The sequence below is a fragment of the Bos mutus genome, chromosome 9 (assembly GCF_027580195.1).
Source record: "Bos mutus isolate GX-2022 chromosome 9, NWIPB_WYAK_1.1, whole genome shotgun sequence".
NCBI classification, from domain to species: domain Eukaryota; kingdom Metazoa; phylum Chordata; class Mammalia; order Artiodactyla; family Bovidae; genus Bos; species Bos mutus.
Window position 1 is genome coordinate 81164079 of NC_091625.1, and position 17016 is coordinate 81181094.

Below are 17016 nucleotides of genomic sequence, written 5' to 3' on the forward strand. Positions count from 1 at the left end.
AATGAATGCAAAGAGTCATTATGGTCCCACCTTTTTACATATGGAGTATTTATTATTCATTATAGATCTGTTTTAGGGGTAGAACCAATTTACAGGAAAGAGTAGATTACTGTGAGTGCTAACTTTTTGTATGTTTGTCATAATTGAAATTCATGGTTTCATAAATATGAAAACCTTCCATCACAGGTTTAAAATAGCCAGCTGCACAATGAATGACAAGCCATCATGACCCATCTCCTATAGATAACTAGAAACCATGAAACCTTATTTCTAAATGGAGTTGAAGAGACTCCTTTGCTTCCTGAACATTCTAGAAGATGTGATCTTGTTTGTTGAATCCAGGCTGAGCTCTAGGTTTAAATTTGTTGAACTATAGATCTGACTAGGATCTGAGGCCTCTCGCCTTTTCCAGGGGGAATTTAGGTTTTTCTAGGGCAAGTGAACTCACACGAGGCATTTTTGCTGAGCGTCCTATGAAAACATCCTCAAACATGCCATGGATGCTGTATATGATATCTAATAATCAGATTTTGCTGATTATAAATGACATTTAAAAAAATCACACCCACTAACATGAAATATAGAATTGTTAACTCTTGATTCTTTTTTTCTTTGTCATATTTACTTCCTGAGGAGAATGTGGAGGAAAGGAGCAGTGTTCCCATTGATATTTTTAATAAAAAACAGCTTCCACAGGGATGAGACCTAGTGACTTTGTATTGTTTTAAAAGAGGATCTGATTGTTTATATGCCTTACTTGGGTGGATAATTTCCTAATTCCATTTTCCTGGGGAGTGGGGCCACTTTTAAACACTTTTAAAGGTACTACAGAGCTCCTTCTGGCCTGGCTCAGAGAACTCATGTCAGGAAAGTCCATTATTTTATTTCCTTTGCATATCATTTCCCTTTGTGGTTTTGTTTTGGTTTTTTTCATCCTGTGATACGAATCCGGTCTTTATCACTAAGGGCTAAGTCCTGGAAAGTGACTGGTTTTTGGCATGTTTTCCTGATTTGTTTCCCACTTGGAATATAAATTAGAACTTAATTTGTATTTCTCTTTGTTAGGTGAAAGGATTTTGCTCATCATGGTTTATAACTTTTTTTTTTGTCCTGAGTTTTCCTCAATTGCTTTCTCAAATTCAGACCCTTTAGTTTTTGAAATAGATATTTTTAAATTTTTCTTTATTTGAAAGTATGTTTACCTAGTACCTATTATAAGATATGGCATGAGAGACTATGTGAGAAATGGGTGCTCAAGTCTCTCAGTCGTGTCTGACTCTTTGCGACCCCATGGACAGTAGCCCACCAGGCTGCTCTGTCCATGACAATTTCCAGGCAAGCATACTGGAGTGGGTTGTCATTTCCTCCTCCAGGGGATCTTTCCAACTCAGGGACTGAACCCACATCTCTTGCGTCTCCTGCATTGGCAGGTGGATTCTTTACCACTACACCACCTGGGAAGCCCAAAATGTGGAAATAGATGAGAATAAACAGCATGGTTGGAGGGAAAACTGGTTTCTGGAAAAGAGTGAACACATAATACATCAGTGTAGTTAAAATTCTTTGAAAATTCCTTCTGATCTCTTCTTCATCTTAGATATGGCCCTCATCCTTAATGTAGTTCAAAACTATCTTATAATTTATTTTCAAAATTGTGGTAGAAGGCACATAAAACTTACCACCTTTACAATTTTTAAGTGCAGTTCACTAGGGTCAAGTATGTTTACACTGTTGTGCAACAGACCTCCAGAACCTCTTCATCTTGCAAAAGTTAAACTCTACCCATTCAACAGCAATCCGCCATTTCCTCAGCCCCATAATTTGTCTTAAAAAACCTTAAGTGAATCAAATGTGAAACTTCAGGGACACGAACTAAAACTTAATCGTCTATTTAAATCTGATGTTAACATATTGCTGGCCTTACATAGTCTTTCCTTTTTGTTTTTCAATTCAATGCTAAAACGTTAACTTTAGTTACTACATTATGAGGTTGAATAAATGTTCCCGTAGGGAATTCCCTGGTGGTCCAGTGGTTCAGTCTGCACTATCACCGCTGAGGGCACGGGTTCAATCCCCAGTCGGGGAACTAAGATAACACAAGGCACACCAAAAAGTTCCCTTTGAATAATTTACTACATGTGTAGCATACAAAGTGGTTTTTTTTTTAATACAAATAAAATAACCTTTATTTCTGTTACTCACTTGAAGTTTTATTTGTGATTAAATTTAAAGGAGGAACAAGAAACATGGATATTAATAATAACTAAATTCATGGGTTCGCAAAGAGTCGGACACAAGTGAGGGACTGAACTGAACTGACTGAACCCTTGTTGAGTTTTTAACCAGATGCTGTATTAAATGCTTGATGTCTTCCCAGTTACTCTGTGGGTCGGTCACTATTATAATCCTCATTTCAGTAATGGATAAACTGAAGCACAGAAAAGTTAAATAACTTGCTCTAGGTTCCTTTGCTTGTGTGTAGAATAGCCTGTATTTGAACCTCAGGAACCTCAAGTCTTCATTCTTGACTCCTGTAACGTGCTGTTTTCTAGATCAATAAGCCTATGCATGCATGAATAAGCCTGTCAGGTAAAAATATGAGTATTGTCAAAGGCATATAGATATATAGAAAGAGAAGATGGAAAGCAGAGGAGGAAAATATCTAATACTTATGGGGTCCCTGCTGCTGCTGCTAAGTCACTTCAGTCGTGTCTGACTCTGTGCGACCCCATAGACGGCAACCCACCAGGCTCCCCCGTCCCTGGGATTCTCCAGGCATGAACACTGGAGTGGGTTGCCATTTCCTTCAGACACTTTATAAGACATTTTAATTATTCTAATGTCTGCACCCAAATCAAGCTGCACAACCTCTATTTTCATCTGGAGAAACTAAGGCATGAAGAAGTTGAGGAGTTTGCCTCTGATCACCTGCAAGTTGCAAGGTCTGAATTTGAGCTTGAGATGTATTTTTTAAAGGGCTAGAATATAGACTTTCATTTTCTATTTTCTAGCTTTCTTAAGCTAGCTTTATCACCACCATAATCAGAAATTTAGAAACAGAGTGGAAAGAATACTAAAAGGGAGCATTATATCAAAGTGGAAAGTATGCATTGCTATCAGACTTTGAACATTATAGTTCCAGTTACAATGCAAAGTTGTTTAGTTGCTAAGTCGTGTCTGTCCGACTCTTTGCACCCCATGGATCGCAGCACACCTGGCACCTCTCTCTTCCACTGTCTCCCAGAGTTTGCTCAGATTCACGTCCGTTGAGTCAACGATGCTGTCTAACCATTTCATTCTCTACTGGCACCTTCTCCTTTTGCTTTCAGTCTTTCTCAGCATTAGGGTCTATTCCAGTGAGTCAGCTCTTTTGCATCAGGTGGCCAAAGTATTGGAGCTTCAGGTTCAGCAACAGTTCTTCCAATGACTATTCAGGGTTGATTTCCTTTAGGATTGACTGATTTGATCTCCTTGCAGTCCAAGGGACTCTCAAGAGTTTCTCCAGCACCACAATTCAAAAGCATCAGTTCTTTGGTGCTCAGCCTCCTTTATGGTCCAACCCTCATATCCATACATGACCGCTGGAAAAACTATAGCTTTGACCATATGGACCTTTGTTGTCAAAGTGATGTCTCTACTTTTTAAAACACTGTCTAGGTTTATCATAGGTTTCCTTCCAAGGAGCAAGCATCTTTGAATTCCATGTCTGTTGACACTGCAGTGATTTTGGAGCCCAAGAAAAGAAAATCTGCCCCTGTTTCCACTTTTTCTCCTTCTGTTTGCTATGAAGTTAAGGGACTGGATGCCATGATCTAGTTTTTTGAACGCTGAGTTTCAAGCTAGCTTTTTCACTTTCCTCTTTCGCTCTTGGTGGTCTCTGAAGTGTCAGGCAGGCATCTTGGTTTAGTCTAGGCATGGACCAGTTTTTCCAGAAAAATACTGTTCTGTATAGATATTGTTCATTCTGTTGTGTAGGCAAGGTAGTTGGTAGAAGAGGGGAATGTTTAAAATGCTCAGGAGCACTAACTTCTTCGTCATTTTAAGGAAGCTGATCTGATTAGATGTGTTGTTGAGTTGCTCAGTCGTATCTGACTCTTTTCAATCCCATGGACTATAGCCCACCAGGCTTCTCTGTCCAAGGGATTCTCCAAGCAAGAATACCTGAGTGGGTTGCCATTTACTCCTCCAGGGGATCTTCCCAACTCAGGGATCGAACCTGTGTCTTCTGCATTGGCAGGCGGGTTCTTTACTACTGAGCCACCAGGGGAGCCTGAATTAGATGTGTACATGAAAGTCATGAATGTGGACTTGGGGGTCAAGCCTGCTGAATCTTCCCACAGACTGGGTACTCACACCTCTCAGTTTTAATTGCTAATGTTTTAAAATATACTGGTCATAGGCTAACTAAATAGGTGCTAAATTCCTGAAATTGATATAGTGTTGTATCTCAGTTACATTTCAAATTTTTCCCAATTTAAAAAAAGCAGGCTGTTAAATATTTTTTTAAAAATTGGCCTAATTTTCAGATGCTTTTAATCCTGGACAATGGAATTTGATATTTAAATGGGCTGCTGCTAAGTCACTTCAGTTGTGTCCGACTCTGTGCGACCCCATAGATGGCAACCCACCAGGCTCCCCGTCCCTGGGATTCTCCAGGCAAGAACACTGGAGTGGGTTGCCATTTCCTTCTCCAATGCATGAAAGTGAAAAGTGAAAGTGAAGCCACTCAGTCGTGTCCGACTCTTAGCAACCCCATGGACTGCAGCCCACCAGGCTCCTCCATCCATGGGATTCTCCAGGCAAGAGTACTGGAGTGGGGTGCCATTGCCTTCTCCATTTAAATGGGCGAGAATATCTTAATTTTGAATGCGTGTGTGTGCTCGGTTGTGTCCGACTCTTTGCAACCCCACGGACTATAGCCCGCCAGGCTCCTCTGTCCAGGGAATTTTCTAGGGAATAATACTGGAGTGGGTTGCCATTTCTTACTTCAGGGTATCTCTCTGACCCAGAGATTGAATCCATATCTCTGGTGTCTCCTGCATTGGTGGGCAGATTGTTTACTGCTGCATCTTCTTTACCGCTGCGCCACCTGGCAAGCCCCCTAATTTCCTATAGTTTAGTATTACTAAGGTCTCTTTCATATCCGCTCTTGGCTTGTCATTTGGCTACCCGATCAGTGTTAAAATGAGACATTGTCCCATTTCAATCTGTGTCAAATCCCTGAAATGGGCAAAACTGTCTTAAAGCAGATTATGGGGAAGTGTGTCAGAATCAGAAGTTCAGACTCTAGGTGTCTCTTCTTTCACGGGTATTGTTTACAGTCTTTTAGCTTAAAATATCTCTTCACCATTCGGAGCTGAGATTCATTTTTCGGTCACTTCTCTAGCCTGTTGTTGGGAGGTTAGAATTTAATTACTCTAAGGATGATCATCATTATCCTTCTATCACACATCTGTGCTTTTGCTGGTCTCACACTGTTTGGAGTTGACTCTCTTTGAATGTGAAGAAACAAGAAATGGAAACACAGAGACTTTCCATCAAACGGGGTGAACCCCCAGGGCACCTGTCTAGTGCAATCTTGCCTCTCCTGACTTTACGAGAGTCAGCCTGGAAGCGGGAATGACAAGCGGAGTTTCACGTAGCTCACAAATCCTGGCCTCTGATTACTCTCCTGAGATCACTTGTACTTCCTGGCCCATCTGGGATCGAGGACTTGCTCATTGTTCTAGTCCTGAACCTTTATCCCTTGGGAATAAACCCCATGAGTCCCTTTGGATGGATTTACCATGGCTGTTCGCAGCTCAACCCCTTTGGAAACAGCAAGGATTTCAGCTGCTACGCTGTTTGCACAAGGCAAAAGCCATCACCTCTTCCATCTCAGCTCCGTCGCCTGAAATTTTAGAAGCATTAATAACTGTTCAATGAAAAAGAATGATGCTGAACAGTTTTTAAACATCCTATCTTTTGTGTAGAAAAGGGAAAAATTAAAATGAATGTTTGAATTTGCCTAAGAAAGTCTGGGAGGATACAAGGACACTAATAAAAGTGGTTATTTGCTTGTGGAGTAAAGGTGAGGTTCAGTTTGAATAGGTGGGGTCAAGGTGAGAGCCAGTAGGGAATAGAAAGAAAGTGAGATTTTTTTTTCTACTTGATCCTTTTATAATCTGAACTATGAGTGTGTACTACTATTCAAAAATTGCCCATTGAAAATTAACTTTAAAAAGGTTTCCTTCTGAGATGATCTCTGTTACCACATATGCAGAATTTATAAGATAAAGCAAATGAATGTATATTAAAAAATAGAAGCAAACTTACAGATATAGGGAACAAACTAGTGGATACTAGTGGGGAGAATGAAGAGGTATGGGATTAAAAGACACAAACTATGTATAAAATTGGATAGGCAACAAGATATATTGTACAGCATAGGGAAATGCAGTCATTGTTTTTAGTAACTTTAAGTGGAGTATTATCTATGGAAATATTGAATATCTATCTGTGTTGTACACCTGAAACTAATATAGCATTATAAATTAACTATACTTCAACTTTAGAATATATATTTAGATATGTTTATATGTGCATAAACAATGAAAGAATATACAAATGACCAATAAGAGCAAGACTTCCAAATGTGTACTATATTTTTAAATTTCTGAATATGAATATTACCTGTACAAAATATTACCTATTATTTTTATAAAATTTAATTTAATGCCTTGAAACAAAGCTATGATAACTGTTCATTTAATTGTTCGGGGGAAAAAAAAGATTTTCTTCTGTCTCATGTCTTAAAGGAAAATTAAAAAGCATTGTAGCTCTTGAGAAATTTGAAATCTTTGTAATTATCAATTCAGGATGGAGAATGCAGGTGGTGGGCTTTTGTTCAGACACATTAGGGTTCAACCAGATTATAAATCTGTGACTGGAAAACATGTTTGGCTTAAGTCTCAGTGTCTTTATCTATTTGAGAGAAATAAGAATAATAATTGATTAGCCTGTCTTTCAGGAATACTGGGAGGACTGATGAGAAAATAAATACAAAAATGCTATCTAAGCACCAAATAAACAGATGCTAGCTGTCATGTTTTTGGAGGAAGTTGTGACATTGATTTCCCAAGAGGAAGAAGGGACCATAGACACCTTCCTCTTTCTTAAGGCCTTGAGGGGGAAAAAGAGGGTCTGTATAGTTCTTCTTTCATATTCCTGCCTTGAAAACTAGAGACTTCTTGGGTTCTGCTGGAAGAAAATTTAGCGTTAAAAAGCATCTGTTTAACACCTTGATTAGTCAAAGCTTTTCACTGCTGATGAATGGTAACAGACTTTAGCAAATAGGGAATTTATTGGTTCTCTTAACCAAGAAGCCCCGGGGCAAACAACCTTCAGGCATGGAGTTGGATCCAGGTCCTTAGAAACCAAGAGTAGGAATCTGTCTCCTCCTTTTGAGTCTGTATTCCTCTGTATTGGCTTTCTTTCTTCCTTCTTCTTTTTTTTAAGTTAGGCTCTCCTTTTTTGGAGGCAAAGTGACTGACTACTAGCAGCCCTGAAGCCTGTTCAGCTAGTTTTACAGATCCAGAAGAAAAAAAACACCTTTCTTTCCTGTTGTTCCACCAAAGTTCTTGGGCCTGAATCTCACTGGTGCGGTTCGGACACAGCCCCTCTCTGCACCAGTCACCAATACCTGTAAGATACCGGGCTCTGACTGGATAAGCCTGGGAGTCTTGGACCCCAGAGATGGGATTGCTTCACGCAGGTAACATGGACTCAGAGGGGGGAAGGTGGTTCCTCAAAGGCTACATATCATGAGGGCTATTTCTAAGATGAGTAGAAAAGGTAGAAAAAGGCTGTAGATATACCTCCTCTGCCTCCTTGTAAAAAGAAAACAAAACAGAAGTGCACAGTATCTTCTCTGTGCATTGTATCGTTTTTGGCTTAGTGGAGATGAAATGATATGCAGAACTTCCCTCTTAGGGCTTGGACTTAGAGTCACGTGAATATGCAACTTTGTACACACAGTACACAATCAAAAATGTAGTAAGTTCTATAACTTAATAATAGTAGCTAACAGTAGCTAATAACAATAATAGTAATAGCTAACATGTATTCGGTGCTTTTTAGATTCTAGGTATTAATCTAACATTTCCACTTCTTAACTCATTTAACCTCCAGAAGAACCAGAAAGTAGCAGCTGTTATCCCATTTTATAGATGAGAAGACTGAGGCACAGATAAGTTATTTAAAACTTCTCTACTTAGATAATACACTTACAGTTACCAAGAGGGAAAGGAGAGGGGAGACAGAGAAATTATGAATTTAGGATTAACATATACACATGAAAAGCTGAAACTCCAGTACTTTGGCCACCTCATGCGAAGAGTTGACTCATTGGAAAAGACTCTAATGCTGGGAGGGATTGGGGGCAGGAGGAGAAGGGGACGACAGAGGATGAGATGGCTGGATGGCATCACTGACTCGATGGACCTGAGTCTGGGTGAACTCCGGCAGTTGGTGATGGACAGGGAGGCCTGGAGTGCTGCGATTCATGGGGTCGCAAAGAGTCGGAGACAAGTGAGCGACTGAACTGAACTGATATATATAAAACAGGTAAACAAGGACCTACTGTATAGCACAGAGAACTATATTCAATATCTTTTAATAATCTATATGAAAAAACCTTTAAAAGAATATATATATATATCACTTTGCTGTACACCTGAAACGAACACAACATTGTAAATCAACTATACTTGAATGGGAAAAAAAAATGCTCTAGGTGCTGGGAGTTATACATTTTACCAACCAGAATAGTGAGATCGCCGTGTAGGGGGCGCTGTTTGAAGAGGATTTAAAATTCAAGCAAGATTTCAGTGGAGAGGGAGAGGGAAATAGCCTGATTATAGGAGAAGGAAACAAATGAAGGAACGGAGTAGAGGTTAGTGCAGGAAGTGTTTAGGAAATGACAAGAAGCAATGGTTGACTTTAACTTTGGGCTTGTGCAAAAGTGAGATGGAAAAAAAAAATTTAGGGGGAAGAATGGCGCTTTGGGGCTGGTTATAAAGCTTGGCTGCTGCTCCAAGGAGCTGGACTTGTTCTGGAGTCCGTAGGATTTGTGAGTAGGGGAGTGGCCTGGATAAACAAGAAAACAGCCAGACCCCTGAGTGTTTCGAGATGGAGATGTTGGCTTTATTTCTCTGCCTGACATTCTTGAGATGTTTTGGAAGGTTTTTGCAAACGTCCCGTTGGGTGGCATTTCGGGGGCTGTAGTTCTTTAAATGATTTAGCTAAGCCTTAGTGAAGGGTCTTTTAAAAAGGAGACCATTTCTTGACATTCTGCTTTCTGTACCGACTACTGGGGAGAGGTAAAGCAAAGCCAGGCGCTTATAGAACACTTTCCACCCAAGACAAGCGGGTCTCTGTGTCTGTCTGTGTTTCACAGTAAGGCCATTCAGTACTCAGGACCAAGAAGATAACATGGTCCGCTTATTTAATGGTCTCCTATTTGCTCTTCTATTTTGTTCCTACATTAAACGGTGTTAGAATCGAGAATTAGGACTCTCTTTCCTTGCCAAAAGAAAACACAAGTGGCTTGTTGACTGCAAGATTTATTCTCACAGATACTTCCAGAGTAATATAAAATCTTGGCCAGGCGTCCACAGAAAGGAGCCGGAGGCATATGCCCCAGCCTCCTTCCCTGAATGCAGGCTTGGTGCCCAGAAGGACACCATAAATCACTTATAATTTATGATGAGCCCCATCGTGTGCTACACCCTGCTAGTTGGCTGGTGTCTGTCCTTTACACACTGTGACCTCCCTTCTTCAGAACATAGAGACTTTTTCAGATGAGCCATAGGACGGAGAGTGGAGGATTTTCCTTTCGGCTGGTCCAGCCAAGCAGTCCAAGGGGGAGAAGACTGAAGACTCTTGTTCTTAGAGTTTAGCCACAGGTCTCGCCTGCACTTTCTCTAGACTGGAGGTGGGGAAAGGGCAGAAAATAAGATCTTATTAGCCTATTTTCTTTTTTAACTCACTTTTTTAATCCTTTTTTTTTTTTCCTCTAACAAATACACTTTTTTTTTCCCCAAGTGTCAACAACCTGCAACAGCCAGGTGGTGCTGGTGGTAAAGAACCCGCCTGCCAGTGCAAGAGACATAAGAGACTCGGGTTCAGTCCCTGGGTGGGGAAGATCTCCTGGAGGAGGAGATGGCAACCCACTCCAATATTCTTGCCTGGAGAATCCCCTGGACAGAGGAGCCTGGTGGGCTACGGTCCATAGGGTCACAAAGAGTCAGACACGACTGAAGGAACTTAGCACGCATGCATGCAGCAACCCGCAGAGCACTGATGGGAATACAGCAGTCAGTGGAGGCTACACTTATACAGAGGAGTAGGTCCTACTTGCTACTTTGTGTAAGTGTGAGTCCTGCTCTTAAGCAGAGTAGTAGGTCCCAAAATGTGTCAGGACACATTCTGTGGGCTAAGGATAAAGATCAGAAAAGAAACCAACTGTCCTCCATCAGGTGTGCGGGGAAAGACTTCAGATAAGGGGACCTTTGAGCAAAGACTTGAAGGAATTGATGAGATGAGCCATGTGGGGTTTGAAAAATCTCATCCGGTAAGGCCAGAGGCCACCAGGCAGGGATTGGCCTCAGGTGAGAAGCAGCAGGGGCTAGAGCAGAGAGAGCCAGGGGAGGGAGTGGTTAGGAGAGGATCAGGTTGGGGGGAAGGCCATCCTGCGTTGGGCGGCATCATAGAGACCATGCCAAGGAGCTGAGATATTATGCAGTATGAGATGGACAGATGTCTATTGGAAGTGTTTGGAAGATCAGTCCTTTTCAAATACTTGAAAACCCAGAGTTTTTCAAATACTTGAAGACCCAGAGTTTAAATGTGAAGTCAGGAAAATGGGACACAGTGCTTCCTTCACTTAGAACATGAACTGTTATACTCAGGATTGAACCATCAGAACTTTAAGTCACCCAAGGTGGGGAGTTAAACAGAAATCATGGTTTTGCACAAAGAATTACTGGCCAAGATGTGGAGAAAAGGGAACCCTCTGACACTGTTGATGAAAATGTAAATTGGAGCAGCCGCTGTGCAAAAGAGTAGGGAGGTTCCTCAAAAAACTAAAGTCGAACTACCATATAATCAGCAGTTCCATCCCTGGGAATGTATCTAAAGAAAATGAAAACACTAATTTGAAAAAAATACATGCACCCCAGTGTTCACAGTAGCGTGACTCACAACAGCCAAATGCGGACACACCTAGATGTTCATTAGTGGAAGAAAGGGGAGGGGGACGCGGGATATATTTACAGTGGAACGCCACTTGGCCATGAAAAGAATAAAATCCTGCCATTTGCAGCAGTGTGAATGCACCCAGAGGTTATTTTACTTAGTGAAAAACATCAGAGAAAGACCAATACTATATTATCACTTATATGTGGAATCTAAAAACTGAAATGAGTGAATGTAACAACACAGAAATAGAGAGCCGACTAGTGGTTACCAGTGGGGAGAGGGAAGGGCGGAGGGCCAAGATGAGGTAGAGGATTAAGAGAGAGAAACGATCACGTATAAAAGTACCAAGCAGTAAGAATATGTTGTACAGCATGGGGAAATATAGCAATGTTTTTGTAATAACTTTAAATGAAGTATAATCTATAAAAATATTGAATCACTGTGTTGTGCAGCTGAAACTAATATAATAGTATAAATCAGCTCTATAAGAAAAGGGAAAAAGAAATCATAGTTTTCCTTGGCCTTGGTGTAAAAATCACATGTGTTTTTTTAATTAGGATAAAAGTGAGTAACTGTGAGCCATTTACTCAACTGGCAACAATACTTTTCGTGGAAAATCCCAGCTATTCCATCCAGTGATCTGTGTCCTACAAGATTCTGGGTATGCTGCTGCTGTGAGTGAGATCCCCCCAGTATTAGTGCTGTTGTTGCACAGACGAGTGTGAGCTTCAGAGCTGAAGAGCAACTGGTGGATACCTAGGATCAGATTCTAGGAGGCTTCCACGACACGCTTTGCTCCCAGTGGACCCAGTGTCTCCTGTGCCGTTTTCCATTCACAGATGACTTGCTCAAGTCTGGAGCAATGGGGAGCATGGCCTTGATTAACGGCTACAACTACAGGGACTGAGTGCAGTGTTGACTTCTTTGTTCAGTTGCTAAGTCACGTCCGACTCTGCAACCCCATGAACTGCAGCACACCAGGCTTCCCTGTCCTTCATTATCTCCTGAAGTTTGCTCAAGCTCATGTCTACTGGAAAAACCATAGCTTTGACTCTACAGACCTTCATCAGCAGAGTGATGGCTCTGCTTTTTAATATGCTGTGTAGGTTTGTTCTAGCCTTTCTCCCAAGGAGCAGGCGTCTTTTAATTTCATGGCTGCAGTCACCATCTGCAGTGATTTTGGAGCCAAAGAAAATAAAATCTGCCACTGTTTCCATTTTTTTCCCCATCTATTTGCCATGAAGTGATGGGACCGGATGCCATGATCTTAGTTTTTTGAATGTTAAGTGTGAATTCCTTCTTACAAGGAATAAAGTGAGAGTGATGGAGAACTGGAGGGGACTCTGCTGTAAAGGGACCCTCTTGCCTTCAAATATCTTTAGACAGGTGAGCACATCTCAGGAATGTTCCTGAAAGGACTCTTGCTTGGTGTGGCATGTTGGACTAGAATGACCTCGCAGATTCATTCCAATGCAAAACACTTCTGGGCCCATGAAAAACTGTCTTGTGAATGTGTTCTGCAAACAGACAGACACTCTGTAAACATGAGGCACATATTTTAAAAGATGAAGAGTGAGATACTTGTTCTGGGAGCACGGTGGTTGGAACTTGGTGCCCTGACAGCATACCTTCCGTGCTTAGTCGCCTGCAGTTTGTTCTCCTTGGCCCAGGACACAGTTATCTGCATCTGTGTTAAAAATGCCCTCAGCCAAAGACCAAACAAATATCCAAAGGCATTTTCCTATCAGGGCCCCTTTATGCGAGGTAGCGCGAAAGAACTACGCTGTCAAGTTTGATTCTTGGCGAGAAGCCAAGCTGCCACTTCTAGCTCCAGTATTTACACAGAAGAAAGAGGGGGGATTTTTAGCTGAGATTAAATTAGAATGAAAGCAACAGAAAACGTAACTCTCAAACTAAAGGATCCTCTGGGATCCATGATAGAAAGGCAGAAACAACATGGGGAAAAAAAAATAAAAAATAAAAAAACAAGGGGATACCTTCTGGGCCCTCTGTTGATTTTTTTTTTTTTTAAGTTCAAGTTTGAAAGCTTTTAAAGGTACCCGAAGCAGAGATTGGACTTCCCAGGTGACTCTAGTGGCGAAAAACCCACCTGCCAGTGCAGGAGACCCAAGAGACTTGGATTTAATCCTTGGGTCGGGAAGATCCCCTGGAGGAGGACATCGCAGCCCACTCCAGTACTCTTGCCTGGAGAATCCCCATGGACAGAGAAGCCTGGCAGACTACAGTCCATGGGGTTGCAAAGAGCCGGCCATGGCTGAGGCACGCATGCACAAACAGAGATTACAGAATGGCCTTGATTAATAATTCAGGATCACCCAATATTTGAGCTGGATGGGCTGTCCTTTAGTGGCCACTGAATTGCATCCCTCAGTTTACAGATAATGGATCAGAGCCTTGGAACCTGAAGAGTTCCCAGCGTCACACAACTGGCTGTGGAAGTTCTGGGACTAGAATCCAGGACTTCTGACAACTATTTTGGGTTTTAGGGCACTTTATCGAAGCAGCACACACAGTGAGAAGCTCTGCTTCCTGAGAACGAGGGGCAGACAGCCACGGTGACTGTGTTCTGTATCAGCAGTGCCCTCGCTTTCCCAGGATGTGGCCTCAGCCCGTGTCCAGGGGCACCTGCAGCCTCGAGCTTAGTGCACACAGCTGGGCGAGAGGGAGGGCATGATCCGGGCCCACCCCCCAAAAGTGGGGGGCTGAGACCCTGGCTGCAAGAGGTCTCAGACGCCTTGGAGCCCCAGTCAAGCGTGAATGGGTTGCACCGTCCTCAGGAGACTGCAGTGGTGAGGGTCTGTCTTGCTGAACCTGCTCTGTCTGGGCAGGGCCCCAGCGTCATTGTTGGGGGGTGGCATTTGGCTTCCTGTGCTGAAGGGGGTTCTCTCCTCTTTGACAAAAGCTTGAACTCACTGAAGCTACATTTAAGTAACAGCACTCTTTTTTACAAACAAGAGCTCCCACTACGGAAGAGCTCCTGCTGGCCCCCACACCCAGTGAACTTCGTTCTGTTGAAACTGCCAACTCACTTGTTTCTGGAAGGGATGTTGGAGGGTGGGTGAGTGAGCTAAAGGAAGGAGGGGGAGTTCTTTGTGTGTCTTCATGTGAACAAATGAGATGTTTATTATCATTCTTTTGACTTTTCATTCATTCACTCATTCATTTCCTCATTTGTTTGCACTGTGATTCTGCCCCAGCCCAGAAAAGTTCGACAAAACTTAGAACAAAGAGTACATATGCTATAAATAAAATGTAAATGAAGTCAGGTCCCTAAGAAGGAGGAAACAGAATTCATCCATGAATTGCCATATGAAATCAGTGGTATAAATCAAGCTTTACTCTGACTTTTCTGGCAACCAGGATACACAATTCCTAGTTATCAGAAAGGAGAAAAATATTCCGGTTTCTTCAAAAGATGCTCATTGTAGCTCTTCTGGGGTTCATGTCATTGCTTAATACAAAGCTGCTGATTCAAGGCACCCCCGCCCCCTCCCTACTCCCTCCCCAGTGTCCTAGCTTCAGGCCACCTGGAGCACCCCCAAAAGGCATGTTATTAGTGTCATTACGAGCTCTGTTTGTATGTGCTAAGGATGGCATAGGATGCTGCAGTTCATGGGGTCACAAAGAGTTGGACACGACTGAGCAACTGAACTGAACTGATGGCATAGGGTAATGGAGTTCTGGTTGGGTCTTGAAATTATGTTGTCCAGGGTGACTTTAGGAGTTACAGATTACGAGGCCAGGAGTAGAAATTTTAGGAGAGTCAGAATCTAGTCCTGCTGTGGCTACCCGCTCTCCACCAATGAACCTTTCCTTCTCCTCGAAAGAGCCCTGGCTTGACCCCTTCTCTGGCCCTTTTTTGAGTGTCAACGTGCTTTCTTGAACAGGGCATCTGGAGGAAATAGAGTATGGTGGAATGCACTGTGAGGAATGTTGATTCAGAGAATTCGTAGATGGTGCGACCCTGTGTTAACTTGACACACCTTCTTGGCCCCTGAAAGTGGGGACTGCAGCTGGTGGTTACATGACATGTAAGGTTTAGGAACTAACACTATAGACATAGGGTGACTACTACTGAAGTCTCATCCTGAGCTCCTAAGCTCCATTCTGAAGTTACACCAGGAATTTAGATTTCTTCCTGAAGAAAAATCACTGTTGAGATTCCTGTCCCATTACATTCTGTGAAAGTATGAATTGACTCCATCCTCCCAAAACTTGGTATTTGTCAGGGAATACTCCAGAATACTCTAGAACTTGTGAGTATGGCAGGGAAAAGAATTACATAAATGTCGGACTTCTGTAATAGACGGTATGAGAAAGAAAACACCTGGAAAGTAGTCCTTCTGTCTGGGATTCAGATGAGTTACCTGAATGTCTACTGAAAGTTTGTTTTCATGTAAGAATGCATAGCCTCTGTATTCATTGTCCATTCATAAAAGCCTGTGTTTTAGAATGCATTAAGAAAGGAATATTTCAAAGTGAGAAGTAGCTTTGGTGCCCCATAGTTGATTTGAGATAATGTGTCTGAATTCTAGGCCAAATACCATCATTTGGAAGACAAGGCACAGCAACTGGGCTTCAGATCGTGAGCTTGGGTCATTTGCCCATCCTGATTATGTTGATTCCATTCACGTGGTTTGTGGGGCAGCTAGAAAAACTGAGGTCTGAGTCCTCAAGTGAACAGAATGAATGTACTCAATTCTATTTGGAATGTTTTTCATAATTATTTTAAACAATGAAGATTCTTACTTGTGCTTATTCTTTTTAAAAGTATTAGAAAGGAAGATTTCTACAAGACAAAGTAGAGAGGAGCTGATAAGAAGGGGAGTTCTTAAGGAATTGCCTGATCAAGGTGAGGAAATTAATCATACATTTAAAGTAATTTGATCCTTCATTCTTTGATCTTTCTTTCTTTCATTTTCTTTTGAAATTTAAGATGATCATGGTCTTCGGGAGATAAAGTTATGACAATCTGAGAATCTTGCTTTAATTCAGACAGCCTTTGTGGGCTGCCGGGTATCTAAGGTGTTCTAAAGAAGAAATTCAATGACCTTTTTGGTGAGTCCTTCACCATATGTCATCCTAAACCTAAAGCCTAACAGAGCTTCTCTGTGGCAGGAGATACAGACAAGATACAAATGTTTACCTGATTCATGCTCTGTTCTTGAACTTCAGTCTGTCTCTTCAAGAAAACTCAATTGTTTGAGTACATGCAAAGTTTTAGCTCTAAGTTTTAACTCATGCCTTTTGCTTTCTTAAGTCTACCAGTAAAAGAAAAAAGACACGATAAACGGACCTCTTGTCCTTTATACTCTATAATACACTCATGTACATTCAACAAGGCATGAGTGGGCAGATTACGTTAGTCTGCTTTATGCATCTCTCAAGTAATTTTCCCAGCTTTGTTCTCTTTTCATTTCTTCAAATCTGTCTCACCTTGTCACTAACAATTATTATTTCCAAGTATTTTATCCCCTACATCTAATCTTCTTCCCTTTATCCGTCTATCCTCCCAAGGGGTAATCTTGCTCAAAAAGACAAGGATTAGATAGAAACTGAGATAGACCCTCAAAAGAAGATACCAAGATTGGTTATTTCTCCAAATAAATAATAGTGAATAATCTTCATTGCTCCCCCTACTATAAAACTCATGAAATTTTTGTTGCAACATGTTGGTTTACCTCATGCCTTCCTCACCTCATCCCCTGAATGCTTACTGAGGTAAAAATATTATTATTGTGCTTTTGTGGGCACAAA

At 41.7% G+C, this 17016-nt stretch overlaps 1 protein-coding gene across 4 annotated transcripts in view; it reads left to right on the plus strand.

Annotated features, from left to right (window-relative positions):
• The window catches only part of PHACTR2 (phosphatase and actin regulator 2), a 222528-nt gene that overhangs the window by 140519 nt on the left and 64993 nt on the right, over window positions 1–17016 (plus strand). For all 4 annotated transcript variants that reach the window (XM_070376795.1, XM_070376793.1, XM_070376796.1 and 1 more), the window contains exon 3: window positions 16031–16111. In XM_070376795.1, the coding sequence (XP_070232896.1) occupies window positions 16031–16111 (81 nt within the window). The remainder of the gene's footprint in view (window positions 1–16030; window positions 16112–17016) is intronic.